The following is a 21,036-nucleotide window of genomic DNA, read 5'->3' on the forward strand; positions in this document are numbered from 1 at the left end:
GGGGGAGAGCGCCCAGCGGGCGTGAGCGACAGGCCATGCCTTCTGCTGACCCAGGGAGTCCCTGCCTGATACCTGCTGCTTCCCCCGCCCCGGGGAGAGAGGTGCGGGGAGGGCCTGGGCCGATGGTGCCTTATGCTGCCAGGCCCCCGGCCCCCGAGCGAGCGAGCGGCGACGACGTGCACGAGGGACGGGGTCTCTGGAGAATGAATTAGCACTTGGGACAAGGTTCTTCTTGTGCAAACGTGGGCCCAGCAAAACAAGAAAGCAGCAGCGTGGCCCCCTGCCCCTTCCACAGGGCCAGGAGACCTGGCCAGGCGCGGGGATCACTGCTGGGGCAAAGCGAAGGCCCCAGGAAGGGTCAGATGGTGGGCACGTAGCCCAGAGGGCAGTGCCAATGGAGGGTGTGGAACCGGGCGGCCCAGCACGGGGAGGCTGCTCCCCAACCGGGGCAGGACTGTGCTGGGCAAAAGGTCACCCAGGAGCTGGCCGTGGGCCCCAGATATTCCTCCTCAGTGCTGTCTTGGCTTGGTTCCACCCCGTGCTTCCAAGGCTCCTGGTCTGGGCTCCACCCTGGGGCCTGGCATGAGAGACACCCAGGGGCTATTTCATTGCCCTGGCTCTCAGGCCTTGGCCCAAGCAGTGCTGGCAGGGGGCTCCGTGGCTCAGTATTGCTGGGGGAGGGAGTGGTCAGGATGCTGATAAGGAGCTTTGCTGGGATCCCCTGCAATACCAGGGCTCTGGGGAGCTCTCCACCCTGCAGGGTCACTAGGGAGGCTCCCTGCTCCCTCTGCTGTGAGTCCCCAGGGCCTGCTCCAGCATGCAGGTGCAGGAGGCTTGGGGACAGACTGGGGGAAGATCTCCTCCCTGACTTGCAGTGGGCTCCGGTGCCAAATGCTGCCCCAGCAGAGGAGCAGCCTTGTGCAGCATCGCGGAGCTGCCGGAGGGCCCGGTGAGTAGACCACTCAGGCCTGAGCAGGGGTAGCAGGAAACCAGCTGCCTTTGCAGTCGGGCAGTCGTGGTCCCCGCAGCTGCTGGACTCCAGGCGACGCAGGGTCTGTCTCACCGCAATCAGGAGCTGGGATTGCCCCACGTGCAGACACACTGTGTGGGAACAGATCTGCCTGCGGGACAGCAGCAGGGACCCAGGCTGGCCTCACCCACCCGGGAGCCCGGGCGCTACCCCTGGGGCGAGCCCCTGCGTTGCCTGGGCTGCCTGATGTAGCCACCCTGCTATGGTCACCCGGCTCGCTTTGACACTCGCTGGGGTCTGGCGATGTGCAGCACTCGCTCTGCCTGACTGCAGGACGGACAGGCCCTGTGTGAACAGGTCTCAGGCCCCGGGGATGCTGGGCTTGCCCTGGGCACCTGGGCCACTCCCGCAGCGTTCTCCCATTGAGGCTCCAAAGGCTCGTGTGTCCCCTGGCTCTCCCTCCCTTTGGTGTCCCCTTCCTCCCCCAGGCCGTGTCCTCAGGGGCTTGCCCAGAGACTGAATGGTGAACATAGAATCATAGAATCATAGACTATCAGGGTTGGAAGGGACCCCAGAAGGTCATCTAGTCCAACCCCCTGCTCAAAGCAGGACCAATTCCCAGTTAAATCATCCCAGCCAGGGCTTTGTCAAGCCTGACCTTAAAAACCTCTAAGGAAGGAGATTCTACCACCTCCCTAGGTAACGCATTCCAGTGTTTCACCACCCTCTTAGTGAAAAAGTTTTTCCTAATATCCAATCTAAACCTCCCCCACTGCAACAACTCTCTCTGAGCTCACCAGCCCTCGGCCCCGGCCCGAGCTTTCCCCAGCTGTTGTTGTTTGTGACGGGAGCTTCGTCCGTGTCCAGTTGCACTTTGGCTCTGCAGGGACGTGGGTGAGGCCTGCCTGCTGCCCGCCCCCCCGGGCTCTGAAGCACTGGGACCAGGGCTCCACAGCAGAGACCCTCCTGCAGGTACTGAGCCAGCGTGGCCCCCGCTCAGGGGGCATTTAAATGGCTCCTGCTTGGGGCGCGTTAGTGGGAATGAGCTGCAGCAGCAAACGGAAAGCGAGGGGTACGGGCCAGGAAGGTGTGTGAAACGCAGGGGCTCAGGCTGAAGGAGCTACGGGCCGGCACAGCCGGGGCCCATGGAGCAACGGGCACAACAGAATCCCGACTGGTCTCCAGGGACTCGGCAGCGCTGCATGGATGCCAAGGGGCTGGGGGGTTTACTGGGAGGCCAGGCCCCTCCCAGCCTTACTCCTCCTCGCTTGTACTAACCACTAGGAAACTTGACAATGAAAGCTGTTGCCTTGCTGAACTTTGTGTGCGCTGCAGCATGCAGGTTTGTTTTTGAAGGGTTGTTTACAGGCACTGGTTGGTGTTGGGTTGTTTTTCGAGGGTTGTTTACAGGCACTGGTTGGTGTTGGGTTGTTTTTCGAGGGTTGTTTACGAGCACTGGTTGGTGTTGGGTTGTTTTTCGAGGGTTGTTTACGAGCACTGGTTGGTGTTGGGTTGTTTTTCGAGGGTTGTTTACAGGCACTGGTTGGTGTTGGGTTGTTTTTCGAGGGTTGTTTACAGGCACTGGTTGGTGTTGGGTTGTTTTTCGAGGGTTGTTTACGAGCACTGGTTGGTGTTGGGTTGTTTTTGGAGGGTTGTTTACAGGCACTGGTTGGTGTTGGGTTGTTTTTGGAGGGTTGTTTACAGGCACTGGTTGGTGTTGGGTTGTTTTTGGAGGATTGTTGTGGGAACGTTGGTGGCTTCGAACTTCCCCAGGTCACCAGCTAAAGTGACCCCTCTCAGTTCGGTTTCAAAGGGGGGAGAGATGTGACGAAGCGGGACTGTTCTTAATGTTTCCTCTGAATAGTGTGGGGGTGCCTCAGTTTCCCCTAGGCAGTTCTTAAGTATCTAGGTGGTGGGGTATGGGTGTATGATCCTTGCAGAGCCCTAGAGGGCAGGTGTGTGCAGGGGTCTGGACACAGAGAATGGCCGACACCCTGTTTCCTGGCAACTGATGGCCTGGGCCCTTCCGCCCTGCAAGGTGAGAGCTAAAGGTTTGGAGAACAAAGAAATCAGGTGCCCACCTGGCCCGGGAAAGGGACAAAGCCCAGTGGAGGAGGGGCTGGAGGGAGTTTCAGTTTGGGGCTGGCTGGGACATGGTGTGAAGGGCAGACGTGGTTGTCTGGCTCACTGCCCCCCAAAATGGACCCAGCTGAGGGGTCCTGTTCTCTGCACCTACAAGCTCTGTTTTAGATCATGTTCCTGTTGTCTAATGAACCTCTGTTTTACTGGCTGGCTGAGAGTCCCGTCTGACTGCGGAGTTGGGGGGCAGGACCCTCTGGCTTCCCCAGGAGCCTGCCTGGGCGGACTCGCTGTGGGAAGCGCACGGAGGGGCAGAGGACGCTGAATGCTCCGAGGTCAGACCCAGGAAGGTGGAAGCTGGGTGAGCTGTGTGTCCTGCAGACAGGCTGCTCCCAGAAAGGTGACTACCCCAGAGTCCTGCCTGGCTTCGTAGGGAGCAGTTCCAGAACATCGCCCAGGGACTCCGTGACAGTTGTTGATGGGCACTGGTTGGTGTTGGGTTGTTTTTGGAGGGTTTTTGACAGGCACTGGTTGGTGTTGGGTTGTTTTTGGAGGGTTTTTGACAGGCACTGGTTGGTGTTGGGTTGTTTTTGGAGGGTTTTTGACAGGCACTGGTTGGTGTTGGGTTGTTTTTGGAGGGTAGCCCCTGACCATGGGCTTGTTTATTTCAGACACTGGAGCACTGAGCCCACCTACAGCACCTAGGACTCAGGCCCCAGGACGCCGTGTTGTCCAGTCTTTGCTCGTTTCGAGCGGCTGAGAGAGCAGCCCTGCTGGTAAATAAAGCAGTTGAGCGGCTGGACTCTGCTCCAGAAGTGAGGGCCTGGCAGGTGCTTCCCATGAGAAGCCAGCTCGGCCCTGACTCAGCTCCTCCTGGCTCCTTTCCTGGGGGCCACTGGCTGCTTTGTGGTTCCTGGGATGCCTGTGAACCGCAGGCCTTGCCCCAGGGGGTCGGGGTGGGCTCCTGCGGCAGGGGGCCAGGAGGAGCAGAGCTGCTCTCTGCTCACGTGATGCGCGGCTGTGCTGGGGGGCAGGAGGTGGGTAAGGTGCCCCCTGAGCATCCCTCCTGCGGGCGCTGTGCCAGCCGTCCCAGCGGATTTAGGGCTGACTCTTCTTCCCGTGCAGCAGGTTCCAGCCGTGCCCTGCGCTGCCCTGTGCTCATGGACCTGTGGCGTGTTCCCAGCAGCCGAGAGACGGGATGGTATTTAGCACTCATAGCCCCGAATGTCAAGGGCCCCAGTTATCCTTGGCTCGACCCCTCCAGGCTGTATTGTCACTGGCAGGTACGCCCCCTGCCCCAGTAAGGGGGCTGCACGTGGCAGGCAGTCTAGCTACGGGTTGCTGGGCCCAGGGGTGTCCATTCATGTGTAGCAGGGGGGAAAGGGTTAAAGGGATCTGCCAGGAGGGTCACCCGCCCTAGCTAGCTGTGCCCCAACCCCGTGGTGATGGGCACAGCTGGCCAGACGAGTGAGCAGGGCCTGCTATGGCACCAGCCTCTGCCAGGAGTCCCATAATGCTGGGCTGGTGGGTTAGTGAGGGGGAGGATGGGCCCCGAGCCCTGGGCATGCAGACCTGGGACACAAGGGCAGCCTCGGCCACCTGGGCACAGAAAGAAGCCAAGGGCTCTGCCTTGCTGACCCTGCTCCCAGGGGCGTCGCTGGCTGGGCACCTGCTGGCTCTGAGCCCGGTCAGGGGGACACAGCCAGTACCTGGGAACTGCCTGGCAAACTGGCTCCCATGGAGTGGAGCAGGAGGGGACGCGTGGAGCCAGGCGCCTGGCTGCCTAGCTCTCCTGGCCCTGCGGCTCCAGCACATCCTGCCTGAAGGCCTCCAGTGCCACTGCAGGGGCCAGCGGGCTCCCTTCGGAGGGCCTGGGTACATGCCCAGCCACCTGGAGATGAAGTGAGCACCAGCCAGTGAGCGCAGGCATCTCTGCTCCAGACTGGGCAGGCGGGTGGCAGCACTCACCAGCCCGCAGCACCCTCAGCAGCTCTGCTGTCTCCCCAGGGCCTGCAGGACTGCATTGCAGACCTGCTCCAGCCCTTCTGCGAAGACCCCATCGACCTGGTCGCTGGAATCGACGCCATGGGCTTCATCTTGGGTAAGCCCTTGTCCGCTCCCGGGTGTCTCCTCCCTCGGGGCTAGGGATGGGAGTGTGTGCTGGGGTGAGGGCACCGCCTGACCTCCAGTGAACAAAGGGTTAACCTGGGCTCTGGCCTGCCCTCTCCTTGCTGGGGCGCTCGGGGCAGTCTTTTCCCTGTGCTAGCTGCTTACAAGCTAAATTGCAACCCCTGGGCTCTGCCCCTCCAGGGCACTGGTGCTTGCTCACTCCTCTGCTTGCCCTCCTGCCAGGCGCTGCCATAGCCAACACCCTGCAGAAAGGCTTCCTGGCCATCCGCAAAGCCGGGCACCTCTGTGTGGAGACCTGCACGCAGCCCTACACCGACTACACTGCCCGCCAGAAGCTGCTGGAGATGAGGATGGACACCATCCAGCCAGGTGAGAGCTGCGGCAGGCACGGCCAGCAGCCCCTGGGCTCTTGCGCCCGGCTTACTGCCCTCGGGGCGCTGCGACCCATCTTCTGCCCTGTGGGAAGGGCCCTCCCCTCCCCTCCCCTCCCCTCCTCTCCAACTCACCTAACCATGGGCCCAGCACCTCAGCTACACCTCACCTGCTCCAGGTGCCCAGCTCCGTGGCAGAGCTCCCAGGGAGCAGCAGAGCACCTCCCTGGCATCCCACGTGCCCCTGGGCCACAGCCTGCCTCTCTGAGGGCTCTGCCCCAGCCCTAGCCTGCCTGCCGGGCTGCAGTGCCAGGAAGGACTGGTGGGTGGTAACAGCCCCAGACTGTGGGCAGAAGCCCACCTAACCGCGTCCGTGCACCCCAGGTCTGCGTGTCTTACTGGTGGATCAGTGGATTGAAACGGGGGGAACCATGCGCGCTGCCATCCATCTGGTGGAGCAACAAGGGGGAGTGATTGCAGGTAGGGGGCAGCATGAGGCACGGGGCAGGGGGCTGGCCAAAGGGCTGCGATCTCCTCTGTGTGGCTGGCCCAGAGCTTTGGCCTCGCTCCAGCCTGGAGCCTGGCGGAGCAGGAAACGGAGCCGCCTGGACACAGCCATCGCTGGGCGTGGGAAATGTTGAAAGATTCTCAGGGTTTTCCTGAACCAAAACTTTCCTTGAAAAGTTTCCGACCCAAACTGCAGAACGTTTGACTGAAATGTTTTAAATCTCTTTCCCCCTTCCCCCCCACCCCAACTGGAGGCCCTGAGGGAGGCCTAGTTGCACATTGTTCCACCTGAAGGTTAAATAACCACACCCCTGAAGGGGTGCTGTTCAATATATAGAAGCCTCATTGGACTTACTGAAACCCACCAGGGGAAACTGAGGCAGAAATGGACTAGCAGAACTATAGCAGGCCACCAGGGGGTGCTCCAGGTTGATGACCCTAGGATGCTCCTGCTCCAAGGGAAGGAGCAGCTCCATTTAAGTGCTCCAAATTATGGGAAATGGACAGGCATGTCCGCAGGCCTGACAGGGCAGGAGACAGTACGATTTGCCAGACAGGATCAGGTCTGTCCCCAGCCAGAGGTTCCTGAGCAAGGTGAACTCCCCCAGAACGCACCTGGTCACCCATGCAGTGTTGGGCCTGGGCTGTCCCCTGGGGCAAGGGCAGATGCGGGCGTCCTTGACGGCGCTGGTTAGTTCTTGCCCTGTGTGGGCTGCTGCCCGTCCTTGACAGTGCCCAGCAGAGGGTGGCACCCCCCACAGCGACTGGCACGGGGAGCGTGGATGCCGCTCTGCAGGCAGCAATGCAGCCTTCCCGCCATGGCCCCTCCCTAGGGCACTGCCCCGCTCAGCCAGCTCTGAGATCGGTGGTCTCTTGTTCTCCGGGCCCCCGCCGTAACGCCCCCGCTCTGCTCCATGTCGTGCAGGCATCGCTGCCATCTGCATCGAGGACAGTGATGGTGGCAAGTGGATCCAGGAGCATTACAAGTGTTCGCAGTGCGTCCCCCAGCACCTGATGCCCCAGTTCAACAGGCACCAGCTGGAGTCCTTCCAGGCCTTTGGGGCCACACCCGGCCAGGCATAATTCATGGGATCTCCTGCTCTGCAGCCGAGCCTTGCACCAAGGTGCCCGGGGCCACCTGCTCCATGGCCGGTGGGTTGTCCCTGCTCCCAGAGGCCGGAAGGGAGGGGTCACAGCTCCCAGAAGAGCAGCTTCCCCTCCCCCACCCCAGTCTAATCCAATTAACTGATGTAACCCTTACTAATCACAGATGCCCTACTGCACCCTCCAGCATAGCTGCATCACGCGGGCAGGGACAGTGTTCAGACAACAGCTGCACCCCTGCCTCTGGGGAGCAATCTCACCCCTTGCTGCTGCGTATCAAATCTGCCCCACTGTAACCCGCTTGATCTGCCTGGCCGCTGGCGCACCTCTGCCAACACCCCCACCCAGCGGCTGCTGGGAGCATGAGCTGGGGAGCCCTGGGTGGCCTCCCTGAAGTTTGTTACTCCCGGAGAGCAGAAGGAAATCTTTGTCTGGGCATGGCCCAGCTCCCTGCTGGCGGTGCCCCCCAGTGTCTGTCTGAAATCCGGCATGCTGCTCCTCCCTCTGGCTGTGCGGTCAGTGTGCAGAGGGGGCGGGGGCTGCAGGCCCGAGATGCTTCCTCCTTGTTCTAATGCCCCTCAGACAGGGCAAGACTCACGGGCCCTCCCTGAGCGGCTCCCACCCTGCCGAGGCATCACAGAACACTTCAGCCCCTCGCTCCCAGAGGAAATCTGGCCAGCACTGGTCCCCCCGCCATCACTGGGTATTTTCTTTTTTTTAAAAAAAGCATAGAAATCAGGGTTTATTACATAGCATCAGCGCCAGGAGACCTCCCCCCTTGCTAATTACACACTGATTTGCATAGTTAAGGAGCTTGTGCGGTCTCTTCCCTTTCCCTGCAGGCAGCAGGGTCTCTGGGGGCAGAAGTGGGGCAAGTCCCAGGCTGCTGCTCCATCTGCTTCCCGGCTCTTGTTGCAGTGGGTGGGCAGGGCGCTGCCTGGCTCCGCGGCTGGCCGGAGTCAGCCCCGCAGGCTCCTGGCAGCATTAACCCCACAGGGGCAAAACCAGGGCAGTGCCCTGCCCAGCCAGCACCAGCCCTGGGGCCAGGGCAGGGGCACGCAGAGACCACGCTCTGCCATAGCCCACAAGGAAGGGAGGGGGGATTCCTGTCCCAGCTGGGAGGGGGCCCTGCAGGGCACAGAACAGAGAAATGCTCAGCTGCCTCCATCGCTCCCGGGGTGGGTCAGGACAAGGAGCGGTCAAACGCCTCATCCCAGCCCCAGGAGCCGGAGCCGGAGCCAGGCCGTGGTCCCCAGCTGCCCAGCCCCGCTCCAGGCTGCCCCTGCACCAGGCACAGAGGGAAGGACTAGTTCTGGTTGAGCAAGGTGAGAGGTGGGGGCAGGAGCTGAGCCGGGGGAGGTATCGCCACTGAGCCAGCCCCAGCCCCCGCAGGCCCCCGCCCGGGATCTGCCGGCAGCTCTTTGGTAGCGAAGAGAGTTCCGTGCAAAGAGCGGGGCGGGGCTGGCATCCCCCGTCAGCGGCAACACTTGGATTTCCTCCTCTGCGCCGTCAGGTACAGGTCGCCGTCAGCGCTGCGAATCCCTAGGAAAGCAGCACACGTGGGATCCCGGGAACTACAGTGAGCGCCCCTGCCCCAGCCCCCTCCAGTGCCCACAGAGCCCTTTGCATGGGCTGCCAGCTCCAAGCCTGCCAGGGTCGGGAGTGCCACCAAGCGGTTCCCAGCCGCCCACGCGGAGCTCCCGTGGGAAGCTGGCTGCGGCTCTCTGCTCAGGCCTAGGGGAGGATCCACTGGCCCTTGCTGCAGCTCAGCAGAGAGGCCAGGGCTCCACTCTCTCCCCCAGAGCCAGAGGGTCCCCCTAGAGCAGTGCCAGGCGGGTTGTGGGGCGTGGTGGAGGAGCCCTGCCCCTCCCCAGCTCTGTGGTTACCCAGCGGAGCCAGCCCAGTGCTAGAGGCCCCCGGGCATCACATCACAGTAGAGGGGTGGCGCTGGCCTGGATCCTGGCAGCCGTGAGGAGGGTACTCACGCACGACATCCCCGATCTTCCTGGCGCTGCTCTTCTCCAGCTCGGCCAGCACGCTGCTCTCGAAGGTCAGCGAGGCCACGCGGAAGAAAAACTCCCTCACGTTCTCCCCTGCCCGGAGAGCAGACAGTGACCCTCCGTCCCTGGCTCCCAGCCCCAAGGGCGGGCCAGCGCTGGGACCGTACTGTGGGGCACACCGGCCGTGAGCAGCTGCGTGGGCACAGCCAGCCAGCAGTGAGCCACGCCGGGGAGATGCCCACGGCGGGGCAGAGGGCGATCGGTGTCTGAGGCTGGCACAGGTACAAGTGTGCTGAGGGGGGCCTGGGGGGCAGGAATGCACAGCTGGGGGGCCGGGGGGCCGGGGGATCAGACCCCTCAACAGTGCTGCCAGGTGGGAGTCCTGGGCTATGCTTCAGCCTCGGGGGCACCGGCCTCCACTCTAGGGGCCGAGAGGCAGCAGCTGAGGGCACCTCTCCCCTCTGACCCCTGCCCATCACAGCCTGCCCCATGGGTGCCAGGGCCCGGGCACTCACCGGTGAGCGAGGAGACAGCCCAGTACTCCGCATGCATCTCCTTGGCCACCTTGATGGCATCTCTCTCGATGAGGCTGTACTGCGCGGGCGGCTGCGGGAGGAGACGGGAGGTCACCGCCTGAGCCCTGGGACCGGCCCCATGGCAGGGGCCCATGGGGTGCTGGGGGAATGGCTCCAGGGGGCTGGCTAAAACAGACGGGGATGGAAGGCAGCTCCATGGCCTAGGTCAACCCCAGGGCTCTGTCCTGGGGAGTTTGCCGAGTCGAGCCCCCCAGGGCAAAGAGGGGTGGCCCCAGGCTCTTCCCGGCCAGCGCTTATTGGGCTCAGGAGGGGCTGGGACCCACACTCACGCTCAGATCCTTCTTCGAGCCCACCAGGAAGAGGATCACGTTGGAGGGGTCATTCTCCTTCAGGGCATCAGCCAGCCACTGCCTGAAGGGCGAGAGAGGCCATTAGCCGGGGAGGCAGGCGAGGCCCTGGCCTGTGAGACTTCCACAGAGCCAGATGCCCACTCAGCCCGGCAGCAAACAGCCCCCCGGCCCAGCCCTCCCCCCGGTCCCCCACCTTCAGGCCCCACATGGCCCAGAGCCTGCACCCAACCCCCACCCCCACCCCTTGACCTACAGCCTGGTCCCCTCATGCCTCGAATTCCCAGGCCCAATGTCCCGGCCCCAGCCCCCTGTGCCTCCCCCAGGCAGACCTCTAGAAATCCCCATTTGTCAGTTACAAACCCCACTCCCCACCCTGCCCCCTGGCTCTGCCGGCTGCCATCCTCCCTCCCCTCCGCCCTGGCCCCCTTGGCTGCCATCCTGCCATCACCCCTCCCGCGGCAGCCCACCCCGCTCCCTGCAAGAAGAATCCCTTCACCCACCGAGGCGGCGTTACCGTACCTGGCGTGCGCTAGAGATGCCACGTCGTTCACATCGAACACAATCACTATCGCTGGGAAGAGAGCGAGAGGAGGTAAGAGATGGGGGGACGGGGGGGCCAACAGGGGGCTGAGAGGGACCCCACAAACCCCGTGGGCTCGGTACTGAGAGCACCAGGCTGTGCTTGGCGCCGGGCCGACAGCTAGCACTGGGCCTGCAGGTGCCCGATGGTTACGGCAGGGCCGCGCGCGCATTGCGGTAGGGCTGCCGGCAGGGCCGGGGCACAAGCCCCTGCCCACTCCTGGACCCGGCACCTCACCTTGTGCTCCGCGGTAGTAGGTGGACGCGATGCACTTGAATCTCTCCTGGCCAGCCGTGTCCCACCTGGGCGAGAGGGGGACAGCGGGTTAGCTGTGGCTGCGGCAGGAGGGCCGAGCGGGCTGGGGTGAGCCGGTACTCACAGCTGTAAGCTGAAGGGGACGCCGAGCACCTCAAAGCGCTCCATCTCAAAGTCCACCCCGATGGTCGCCTTGTAGTTCTTATCGAACGTGTCCTTGCAGAACCTGCGGGGGAGACCCAGCCAGTGGAACTGGGGGTTCAGCATACACAGCCCCTCCTGCTACAAAGGGCCGGCCCCCTGGGGCTTCCTGCCAGACAGCCAGGGACCCGCCACTGAATGCAACCCCCTCTGGGTGGGACACAGCAGCCGGGTACTGCAATGAGATACCAGTTCGGGAGAGGAAGTGAAGGAACAGTCTGTGTCTAGCTAAATGCAGAGGGAGGATTCGGGGAGCCAGAGCTGCCCACGATGGAGTATTAGTTCTGTACTGACGGAGGGAAAACTGCTCAGCTGACTCACCTGGATTCTCCTGAGACATCTCCCATCCGAGCAGTAAACCGGCCGAGCTCTACGGATCTGACAAGCACAGAGCCCCGGGGGCCAGACCCTGACCCTGCTCTGGAACACAGCCAAGCTTGGACAAGTCAACACGTTCCCAGCCAAACCTCCCCAAAACCCACCCCCTAAAGCAGCGCCAGGAACAAAGGGGAAGTGGGGCCAACCCATAGCACCAACTCAGGGGCCGGGGGGCCAGCCTGGGGATCAGTTATCTGGAACAGTCTTGGCCACTGGCTGACTCCCCATTGCCCCAGGGGGCAGGGACCGCATCTCCTATGTGTCTGTGCAGTGCCCTGCACGGTGGGGCCTGGCCCTGAGATAATAAATTATGCTTCCCCTCTCCCAGAGAGGGCCCCTTCCTGGGGCCCTGGCAGCGCAGTCCTGCCCACCCCCAGTTAGCCCCACCTACCGGTTGATTAAGCAGGTCTTGCCCACTGACAGGTCTCCCACCACGATGATCTTGGAGATTTTAAACCTGCTGGGAAGTGCCGGGCACGTCAGCTGTGAGCTCCCGTCCCCCACCCAGGACGGGCCCCGGCTCACTGCACCAGGCAACGCCAGCTCCCACAGCGTAGTCTGCCTGGGGGCCAGGCCAGCATCCTCCGCCCCCAGGGCCCATGGGACCGTTTGGTGTCTCCAATGACTTGCACCCCCCATCATGCTGGGCTGGTGCTCCCAGGGCTCCCTGCCGGTTCCCAGTGCATGCCAGCTTCCATTGGGGTAATTAGTAATCGCCGGAGCAACTGTCTCCTGGTAACCTCAGACACCCAGGCAGGCTCCTCCATCTGCCCAGGAAGCTAACGAGCCCAGGCAATTAGCCTCCTCCAGGTGTTTGTCAAATGCAGCCTGCTGAGAAACCTGAACCTCACCTTCCCCCCAATTCACCCCACCCCGCTGCTCCTAGCCCCTTTGCTTTTACAGATCTGGGCATCGGGCCTGGCAGCAGCTTCCCACAGACTGTCCATCCAACAGGAAGGCCAGACAATGCTGGATGAACTGCAGGCAGGCTTTCCAGGCTCCAGACCCTCTTGCCCATGGCAAGGCAGGCTGTGCACTTTGCAAGGGGACTTTAGGCAGACTCCAACTCGAGTCCTGGGGCAGCAGTCCCTTGTCACAGAGTTGGGACCAGCACCACAAAGCTTGAGAACTGGCAGGGCAATTAGCCCTCAGACTCAGACTGGGTGCCGGTTGCACTGACCACTGTGCTGGGGAGCTATTGCACGGCATCTCCCCAGTTGCCCACTGAGACCCCGGGCCACCTCGAGCAGCAAGTCCAAATTACAGGCAAGGCGGCTGCTCTGCTCTGGGCCCCTCCTCCCAGCTGCTCACTGCCACTGTGCTTGGGCACAGGCCTTCCTGCTCCCTCCCAGCATGAAGCTCTGAGCTGGGCCAGGGCTGGGGTTACCCTCTGCTGCTGAGCCAGAGGGAGGCAAGGATGCACTGAGCTCCCTCTGCCTCGCTGCTCTGGGAATCTGGCCCAGCGGAGAGTGCTTCCGGAGTCTCAGTCCAAGGCAGGACCCCCACCTCCTCTCCCCTCCCTCCCCAGCACATTCCTGCAATGTGAGTAAGCCACAGCCATGCTCCAGCACGCAGGGCTCTTAAAGAGACACTGCTCAGCCCTCCCCGGCTGCTGGGAAAAGCCAAAGCGGCCTGGTTCGGTTCCATTCCATTCAGAAAACTTCCCTAGCGCAGGGCTGTCACCCCAGGGGCTCGGGCCTGTGCTGGCTCAGGGCAGTCGTGATGAGCTCCTGGAGCCAGTGTCCCCGGGATCCAGAGCATGCTGCTGCCTGCTGGGAGCTCATTTCTGCCTCCCTCTCGCTCCTTAAAGGGCTCTGTTCCTTCCCGTGGGAGGCGGGAGTTCCCCGGGGTGAGGGTTCTGTGTGCCCCACAGCCCAGCACGGCTTACCCCACTGTCCCCGTTCGCTGCTCCTGGCAGGCATCGGTTACTTGGGGATGAAAGCTGGAGCGCGAATGGAGGGCAGCCTCTTTGTGAAAACACTGAAATGGGAGCACAGACAGTGAGCTGGCAGCTCCCGGGAAGCGAGCCAGGGAGTCGGCAGTGCCCGCTAACGCCTCCCCCAAAGACAGCCCAAGGGGGAATGCCCTGGAGCCCGACCGGAACGGCCAGCCACACACGCCCAGCGCAGGGGGCCAACAGAGAAACCAGGGCACGCTGCGACTCTCCCTAGCTCAGCTTGCTGAGGGGACGGATGGCCTGCGGCAGGGACCACCCACAGAGCAGCCCCAGCTGAGGGGGAGCTGGCAGAGGAAATGCCAGCAGCCTCTCGGGAGCACCACAGCAGCCAGACCGAGGCCAAGCCAGGGAGAATCTGCTCAACACCCCCAACAATCCCCCCAGCTCTAGTGCTGCACAGGTGCAACTGGGGTGCAGCAGAACCCAGAGAGCGTGGCTCTTTCCCCGGCTCTGATACTCTTCTTCCCTTGGGCCCCCGTGGGTATCCATCACCCTCCCCTGGACCCAGGGCAAGGGCCTGCCTGGAGCACTGCCATGCTTACCTGAGGCAGCTCTGCGATGATCCGGTCCCTCCGGACTGGTGCTAGCATGCTCATCATTTGGAGTCCAACTTGGCTGGGGAGAACCCAGGCACCCAAACCTAGTGCGGGAGAAGGTTTGAGGGAGGTTTCCGCCCCATTTGCTGACTACAGATCTGAAGCATGTCCTGCAGGATTACAGTACAACGGGGGGGCAAGGGGAGCTGCACTCTCTGCTTTGCGGCAGGCGGCAAGTCCCCCAAGCCTGGCACTGCTGGGGCTGGCATTCCGGCCCTTCTGCTCACCATGGGCAGAGCCAACACATTCAGGGCAGCCCGACCTTCGCCCGACCGCAGCCAACTTGCCAGAAGCACAGCACAAAGTGGGCAGGCTGGTTTCTATTTCCTGCAGCGGGTAGCAATGGAAGCAGCGTGGCGCTTGGGGATCGCTGGGGCAATGCACATGTCATCTCTGAGGTCGGCTGCAGGCTGCATGGCCCAGATCCACGGCTCGCACGTGGTCTCCGGCAGCACGCTGGCCACCCTGCACTTATAAGAAATGGAAGCCCTGGCCCTGGGCCGCCGCCCTGAGAGCCATGGGTTTCTTTGCTATTCAGTGTGGAGACCCTCGAGCAGCCCTGTGTGTCTGGGGGTCACTGGGCAGCACTGGCCAGTCCCAGCCAATCCGTGCCAGGCTATGGGGATGTCCACCGGCGGGGGGGAAAAAGTGCCCGAGCCAGTGGCAGGTGACAGCTGCGCTCCTAGAGGGGCCGTCTCTTTACCAGAACCTTGGCCTGAAGGGCAGGGAGCGGCTGGGGCAGGGCAGGGAGCCTGGCCTATGCCAAGAAAATCTTCCAGCGGGGTCCTGGCTGACCTAAGGAGCCACAGTGAGACATCAGGCTGGGGAGAAAGGGCCATACCAGGAGTGGCTCCCAGAGCCTCTGCATGGACACTGCACTCCTGCCTGTGCCTCTGGTATTGAAGGGCCTTTCCTAGCACTCTGTGTTACATCTGGGGTTTGCTGTTGGCCCAGCAGCTGGGGAGATTTCATCTGGGCCTCGGCCTGAGCTGCAGCTTTCTAGAGCGCCAGGTGGTACAGAGAAGGACTTCAAAGCCATTGCCCTGGTTCCACGGACACAGCTCCTACTCTGGGCTCTGCGGCTACTGCAGGGTCCCTGGGCGAGCACAGCGGGTTGCTGACCACGAGGCTTGTTGGACAGCACCCAAGGCAGCTCCATCCTGGGAGTTTGCCCTCCAGCCAACGCTTCTTGTCTGCTTTCTGGAGCATGACAATCACTTGCTATTTCACTCCTGGCTGCGCAGTGTTGCCTGGAGAGAGGCCAGGATAAATGGCTGGCTGGGGCCACCAAGAAGCCAGTCAGGGTTGTAATCACAGCAGCTGCTTTCTGTGGTCTCCGATCCGCATTGCCCGGCGCGCTCGAGAGAGGTGCAGCTGACCCAAGGCCTTACCAGGGAAGCCCCACAAGCTAGAACGGCGTTGGCTCCCTGAGTGGGCTGCAGACAAGCTGGCGTGCGGGGCTCCACCTCTGACCCCGCTGGACTGGCATGGTCCTCAGGGCCAGGCGGAGCTAGGCACCAGCTGCTGTGGGCACGACTTGGCAGGGCCTGGGCTACCCCTACCCCCGCGGGGCCCGTCTAGTCTACACTGACGACCACAGGGGGTCCTGCAGGCCACCCAGCTGGGGAAGCGGCCTCAGGGGCCGGAGCCTGCAGGAACTCAGCGACCCTGCAGTAACTACGGGACTCCTGGGGCCCTGCCACGGGAGTGGGAGGGATGCATCTGGCAAGGGGGCAGGCTCCCCCAGGGGCTCCCGCGGGGGGGACACCCAGCCCAGGAAGCCCTCCCGACGCCCCTGCCCACACTCACCCGCACCAGCGGCGCCTTCGGGCTGCGGGGAGCTCGGGGGGGCGGCTCGGGCGATGAGCTGCATTTCGGGGGAGGGGACGGTAACCTGATCCCCGGAAATTCCAGGGGCTGCGCGGCAGCAGCCGGGCCGGGCTCCGCATTCCGAGACTGGGAGAGGGGCCGGGGGAGAGACCCCCGGCCAACGTGGGACAACATGCCCCCTGGGCCCTACGCAGATACCCCGCCGCGCCCGGGCCGCCCCCTCTTCCCCCCACCGGGCCCGGGCAGCCCCCCCGCGGCCCTACGCGGAGATACCCCGCCGCGCCGGGGCCGCCCCCCGGGATGTCCCCTCTCCCCGCGCCGGGGCCGCCCCCCGGGATGTCCCCTCTCCCCGCGCCCGGGCCGCCCCCCGGGATGTCCCCTCTCCCCGCGCCCGGGCCGCCCCCCGGGATGTCCCCTCTCCCCGCGCCCGGGCCGCCCCCATCTCCCTGTCCCCCCGGGATGCCGTGGGCTGGCTCTTCCCGCCCGGTCCCCACTTGCAGATTTCTGGCTCTAGCTCGTGTTGCGGCGCGGGCGCCCCGGCCCCTCCGTACCTTCCGCATGGGGGGCTCCGGCGGGGCTGGGAGGCGGCTGGGCTCCTTCCCAGGACAGCTGCTCCTGGTTAATGACTCACAGGCTGAGGCTCCAGCGGAGCCGAGGGCGGGGGCAGGGGCAGGCAGAGACCCCCGCAGAGCATCCGGCCCCGCGTCCCGCGTCCCGGTGCGCCTGTCCCGTCTGTTCTCCGCCCGGTGTGGCCGGCGAGCCGGCCCCGTCCGGCTGTCCGCGATCTGCAGAACAGGCGGGACGGAGCAGGGCAGGCCAGAGCTGGGGGGAGGCTGGGTCGGGGGGCGCCAGGCCAGACCCGGCCCAGCGAGGAATCATAGAATATCAGGGTTGGAAGCGCCCTCAGGAGGTCATCTAGTCCAACCCCCTGCCCAATCCCCAATTTTTGCCCCAGGTCCCTAAATGGCCCCCTCAAGGATTGAACTCATAATCCTGGGGTTAGCAGGCCAGTGCTCAAACCACTGAGCTGGGCAGCCCTGGAAGGGGCGCAGCCTGCCCCACACAGCTGGCCTGGGATGGGAAAGGCTCCCAGGCGGGTGGGGGGCCAGTGGCTTGGGAAGCACAGAGCCAATGCTGCTCTCCAGGGGCAGCAGCCATCCAGGCCTGTGCTCAGGTCTCTGAGCCTGGCTATGGGACCCCCCCCCCAAGCCCTGTCCATCCCTGGCATCCGGCTAGCGGGCTCAGTTCGCTTTCCAGCCAGGCCCCTAAAGGAGTGTCTGGGTTTTCTGGAAGAGCCCGGTGCATTGGTGAGCTCTGGGACATCTGTGTCACCACGCTGCGCTCTTTGACAGATCTGGTCCCAGTCATGTGCACTCTCGAACACCTGGCTGGCAGTGGCATGGCTTTGAGCCCAGTGTCACCCTGGTGCTGGCTCTCCGCACCCGGGGGAATTTCACCCTGGCAGAGTTAAACTGTCCTGGCAAAAAAGAGCAAAGAAAGAGTTCCGATTGCATCGTCCCCCTCTGTAAATATCACACTGCACCTAGGACATGTCCTCGCCTCTCTCCATCAGCCTCTGCGGAGCAAACAAAATGCCTCCCGCTCTCCTTGTTTCCATGCTATTATCCTTTGTGTCTCACAGGATGCTGTTTGCACCTGCACGGATGGCTTTCAGAGTGTAAAGCCCACCATGGCCCTAGGAAAGGGCCGCTCCTCCGTGGATCCTCTTTCCTGCTAAGAAGGCAGAACAGCTCCCTGCTTTTCAGGCAGTAGCAGGAGTTGAGGGAATGCCTGCGTGGGATTGATTCTGCCAGGAAATGGGTGAGAGGATTATTCTTGGCTTTTGGTGAAAAATGCTGCATTAACAGTCCAGCAGCCTGAGGTTTGCTCTGTAGTGGTAGAAGAGGGATAAACATCAGTGTTCTGTTGGACAGTGGCCTTTGTTCATGCATAACGGGCCTATCGTGCCTCATCATTGTAATGGGAAATCGTGCCTCACCAATCTATTCAAATTCTTTGAGGGTGTGAAAAGTGTGGAGAAGGGTGAGCCAGTGGATATAGTGCACTTGGACTTTCCAAAAGCCTTTGACAAGGTTCCTCACCAAAGGCTCTTAAGTGAAGTAAGCTCTCGTGGGATAAGAGGGAAGGTCCTCTCATGGATCAGTAACTGTCTAAAAGATGGGAAACAAAGGGTAGGAATAAACTATCAGTTTTCACAGTGAAGGGAGGTAAATGGGGGAACCCCCAAGGTTCTATACTGGGACCACTGCTGTTCAACATATCCATAAATGATCTGGAAAAGGGAGTGAACAATGAGGTGGCAAAGTTTGCAGGCAATATAAAATTACTCAAGATAGTTAAGTTCAAAACTGACTGCAAAAAGTTACTAATGGACCTCACAAAACTGGGTGACTGGGCAACAAAACAGCAAATGAAATTCAGTGTTGAAAAGTGTAAAGTAACGCACATTGAAAAACATCATCCCAACTATACATGTACAATGCTGGGGTCTAAATTAGCTGTTATCACTCGGGAAAGAGATCTTGGAGTCAAATTGTGGATTGTTCTCTGAAAACATTTGTTCAATGTGCAGCAGTAGTCAAAAAAGTTAACAGAATATTAGGAACCATTAGGAAAGGGGTAAATGATAAGACAGAAGATATCATAATGCCACGGTATGTCCACACCACGAATATTGTCTGCACTGCTGGTCACTCCCTCTAGAAAAAAAAAAAGATATCTTAGAATTTGAAAAGGTACAGAGAAGGGGAACAAAAATGGTTAGGGGTATGGAAAAGCTTCCATATGAGGAGGGATATATTAGAATTGGAAAAATTACAGAGAAAGCATAAAAATTATTAGGGGTATGGAACAGCTTCTGTACAAGAAGAGATTTTAAAAACGGGGAATGTTCAGCTTGGAAACAGACAATGGAGGGGGATGTGGCAGAGGTCTATACATCATGACTGGTGCAGAGAAAGTGAGTAGGGAAGTGCTATTTACCCCTTAATATAACACACAAGCAGGGGTCACCCAATGCAATTAATAGACAGTTGGTTTAGCACAAACAAAAGGAAGTACTTCTTCACACAATGCACTATCAACCTGTTAAGCTTGTTGCCAGGTGATATTGTGAAGGCCAAAATAACAGGGTTCAAAGAAAAATTAGATAAGTTCATGGAGGATGGTCCATCAATGGCTGTTAGCCAAGATGGTCAGGGATACAACCCCATGCTCTAGGTGTCCCTAAACCTTGCCTGCTAGAAGTGCTGGATCATAGAAGATTAGGGTTGGAAAAGACCCCAGGAGGTCATCTAGTCCAATCCCCTGCTCAAAGCAGGACCAACCCCAACTAAATCATCCCAGCCAGGGCTTTGTCAAGTTGGGCCTTAAAAACCTCTAAGGAAGGAGATTTCACCACCTCCCTAGGTAACCCATTCCAGTGCTTCACCACCCTCCTAGTGAAATAGTGTTTCCTAATATCCAACCTAGACCTCCCCCACTGCAACTTGACAACCTCCCCCATTACTCCTTGTCCTGTCATCTGCCACCACTGAGAACAGCTGAGCTCCATCCACTTTGGAACCCCTCTTCAGGTAGTTGAAGGCTTCTATCAAATCCCCCCTCACTTTTCTCTTCTGCAGACTAAATAAACCCAGTTCCCTCAGCCTCTCCTCCTTTACTGAGTGATTCATCCCTTGGATGACAGCGGATGAATCACTCAATAAATTGCCATGTTCTGTTCACTCTCTCTGAAGCAATGTTAGCTTGTGTCTTGTTATATTTAAAAAATATTTATATTAACACTTCTCATTATTATTGGAGGTACTGAATTTCAATATGTGATTAGAACTGTCACTACCCCATGTACTATTCATTTGTAATGTGTTTTGGGACTCCTGGATGGAAGGTTTTTAATAAGATCAAAAATATTAAACTATTACTTAGGGCTGTCAAGCGATTAAAAAAATTAATCATCATTAATCTTGCTGTTAAACAATAATAGAATACCATTTATTTAAATATTTTTGGATGTTTTCTACATTTTCAAATGTATTGATTTCAATTACAACACAGAATACAAACTGTATAGTGCTCACTTTATATTTATTTTTATTACAAATATTTGAACTGTAAAAAACAAAAGAAATAGTATTTTTCAATTCACCTCATACAAGTACTGTGCAATCTCTTTATCATGAAAGTTGAACTTACAAATATAGAATTATGTACAAAAAATAACTGCATTCAGATATAAAACAATGTAAAACTTTAGCGCCTACAAGTCAACTCAGTCCTACTTCTTGTTCAGCCAATCACTAAAGACAAGTTGGATTACAATTTGAAGGAGATACTGCTACCCGCTTCTTGTTTACAATGTCACCTGAAAGTGAGAACAGGCATTCGCATGGCATTGTCGTGGCTGGCGTTGCAAGATATTTACGTGTCAGATGTGGTAAAGATTCATATGTCTCTTCATGCTTCAACCACCATTCCAGGGGACATGCATCCATGCCGATGACAGGTTCTGCTTGATAACCATCCAAAGCAATGTAGACTGACACATGCTCTTTTTCATGATCTGAGTCAGATGCCACCAGCGGAAGGCTGATTTTCTCTTTTTTGGTGGTTTGGGTTCTGTAGTTTCCGCATCAGAGTGTTGCTCTTTTAAGACTTCTGAAAGCAAGCTCCACACCTCGTCCCTCTCAGATTTTGGAAGGCACTTCAGATTCTTAAACCTTGGGTCGAGTGCTGTAGCTATTTTTAGAACTCTCACATTGGTACCTTCTTTGCGTTTTCTGAAATCTGCAGTGAAAGTGTTCTTAAAATGAACAACGTGCTGGGTCATCATCTGAGACGGCTATAACATGATATATATGGCAGAATGCGGGTAAAACAGAACAGGAGACATACAATTCTCCCCCAAGGAGTTCAGTCACAAATTTAATTAATGGATTATTTTTTTAACGAGCATCATCAGCATGGAAGCATGTCCTCTGGAATGGTGGCCAAAGTATGAAGGAGCATACAAATGTTTAGCATATCTGGCATGTAAATACTTTGCAATGCTGCCTATAAAAGTGCCATGCGAACGCCTGTTCTCACTTTCAGGTGACATTGTAAATAAGAAGCAGGCAGCATTAGCTCCTGTAAATGTAAGCAAACTTGTTTGTCTTAGCGATTGGCTGAAC

General features: G+C 59.5%; 2 protein-coding genes across 22 annotated transcripts; one reads left to right on the forward strand and one right to left on the reverse strand.

Annotated features, from left to right (window-relative positions):
- The first annotated feature begins 1,825 nt into the window (after window positions 1-1,825).
- LOC140899895 (adenine phosphoribosyltransferase-like) lies at window positions 1,826-7,970 on the forward strand. 11 transcript variants are annotated; one of them, XM_073316171.1, is made up of 7 exons: window positions 1,827-2,312; window positions 3,721-3,825; window positions 4,175-4,332; window positions 5,057-5,150; window positions 5,402-5,548; window positions 5,935-6,030; window positions 6,983-7,970. In XM_073316171.1, exons 3-7 carry the CDS (start codon window positions 4,210-4,212, stop codon window positions 7,138-7,140), a joined length of 618 nt encoding a protein of 205 aa, XP_073172272.1. In that variant the 5' UTR covers window positions 1,827-2,312; window positions 3,721-3,825; window positions 4,175-4,209; the 3' UTR covers window positions 7,141-7,970. The 11 variants fall into 11 exon arrangements, with proteins under 11 accessions (XP_073172279.1, XP_073172272.1, XP_073172274.1 ...); XM_073316173.1 differs by having other exon boundaries at window positions 1,827-1,942; XM_073316170.1 differs by lacking the exon at window positions 1,827-2,312 and adding an exon at window positions 2,319-3,449.
- RAB34 (RAB34, member RAS oncogene family) lies at window positions 7,846-16,609 on the reverse strand. Of its 11 annotated transcripts, none has more exons than XM_073316162.1 (12): window positions 16,396-16,603; window positions 13,961-14,058; window positions 13,350-13,441; window positions 11,853-11,921; window positions 11,405-11,503; window positions 11,007-11,108; window positions 10,865-10,929; window positions 10,567-10,618; window positions 10,027-10,108; window positions 9,677-9,767; window positions 9,147-9,254; window positions 7,851-8,703 (listed from the first exon to the last, which is right to left on the reverse strand). In XM_073316162.1, the coding sequence occupies exons 2-12, from the start codon at window positions 14,015-14,017 to the stop codon at window positions 8,636-8,638; spliced, it is 885 nt and encodes a 294-aa protein (XP_073172263.1). In that variant the 5' UTR covers window positions 14,018-14,058; window positions 16,396-16,603; the 3' UTR covers window positions 7,851-8,635. The 11 variants fall into 11 exon arrangements, with proteins under 11 accessions (XP_073172269.1, XP_073172263.1, XP_073172267.1 ...); XM_073316166.1 differs by having other exon boundaries at window positions 13,961-14,124; XM_073316164.1 differs by having other exon boundaries at window positions 13,961-14,522.
- Between the last annotated feature and the right edge of the window lie 4,427 nt (window positions 16,610-21,036).

The sequence above is a fragment of the Lepidochelys kempii genome, chromosome 17, assembly GCF_965140265.1.
Source record: "Lepidochelys kempii isolate rLepKem1 chromosome 17, rLepKem1.hap2, whole genome shotgun sequence".
Taxonomy (NCBI): Eukaryota; Metazoa; Chordata; order Testudines; family Cheloniidae; genus Lepidochelys; species Lepidochelys kempii.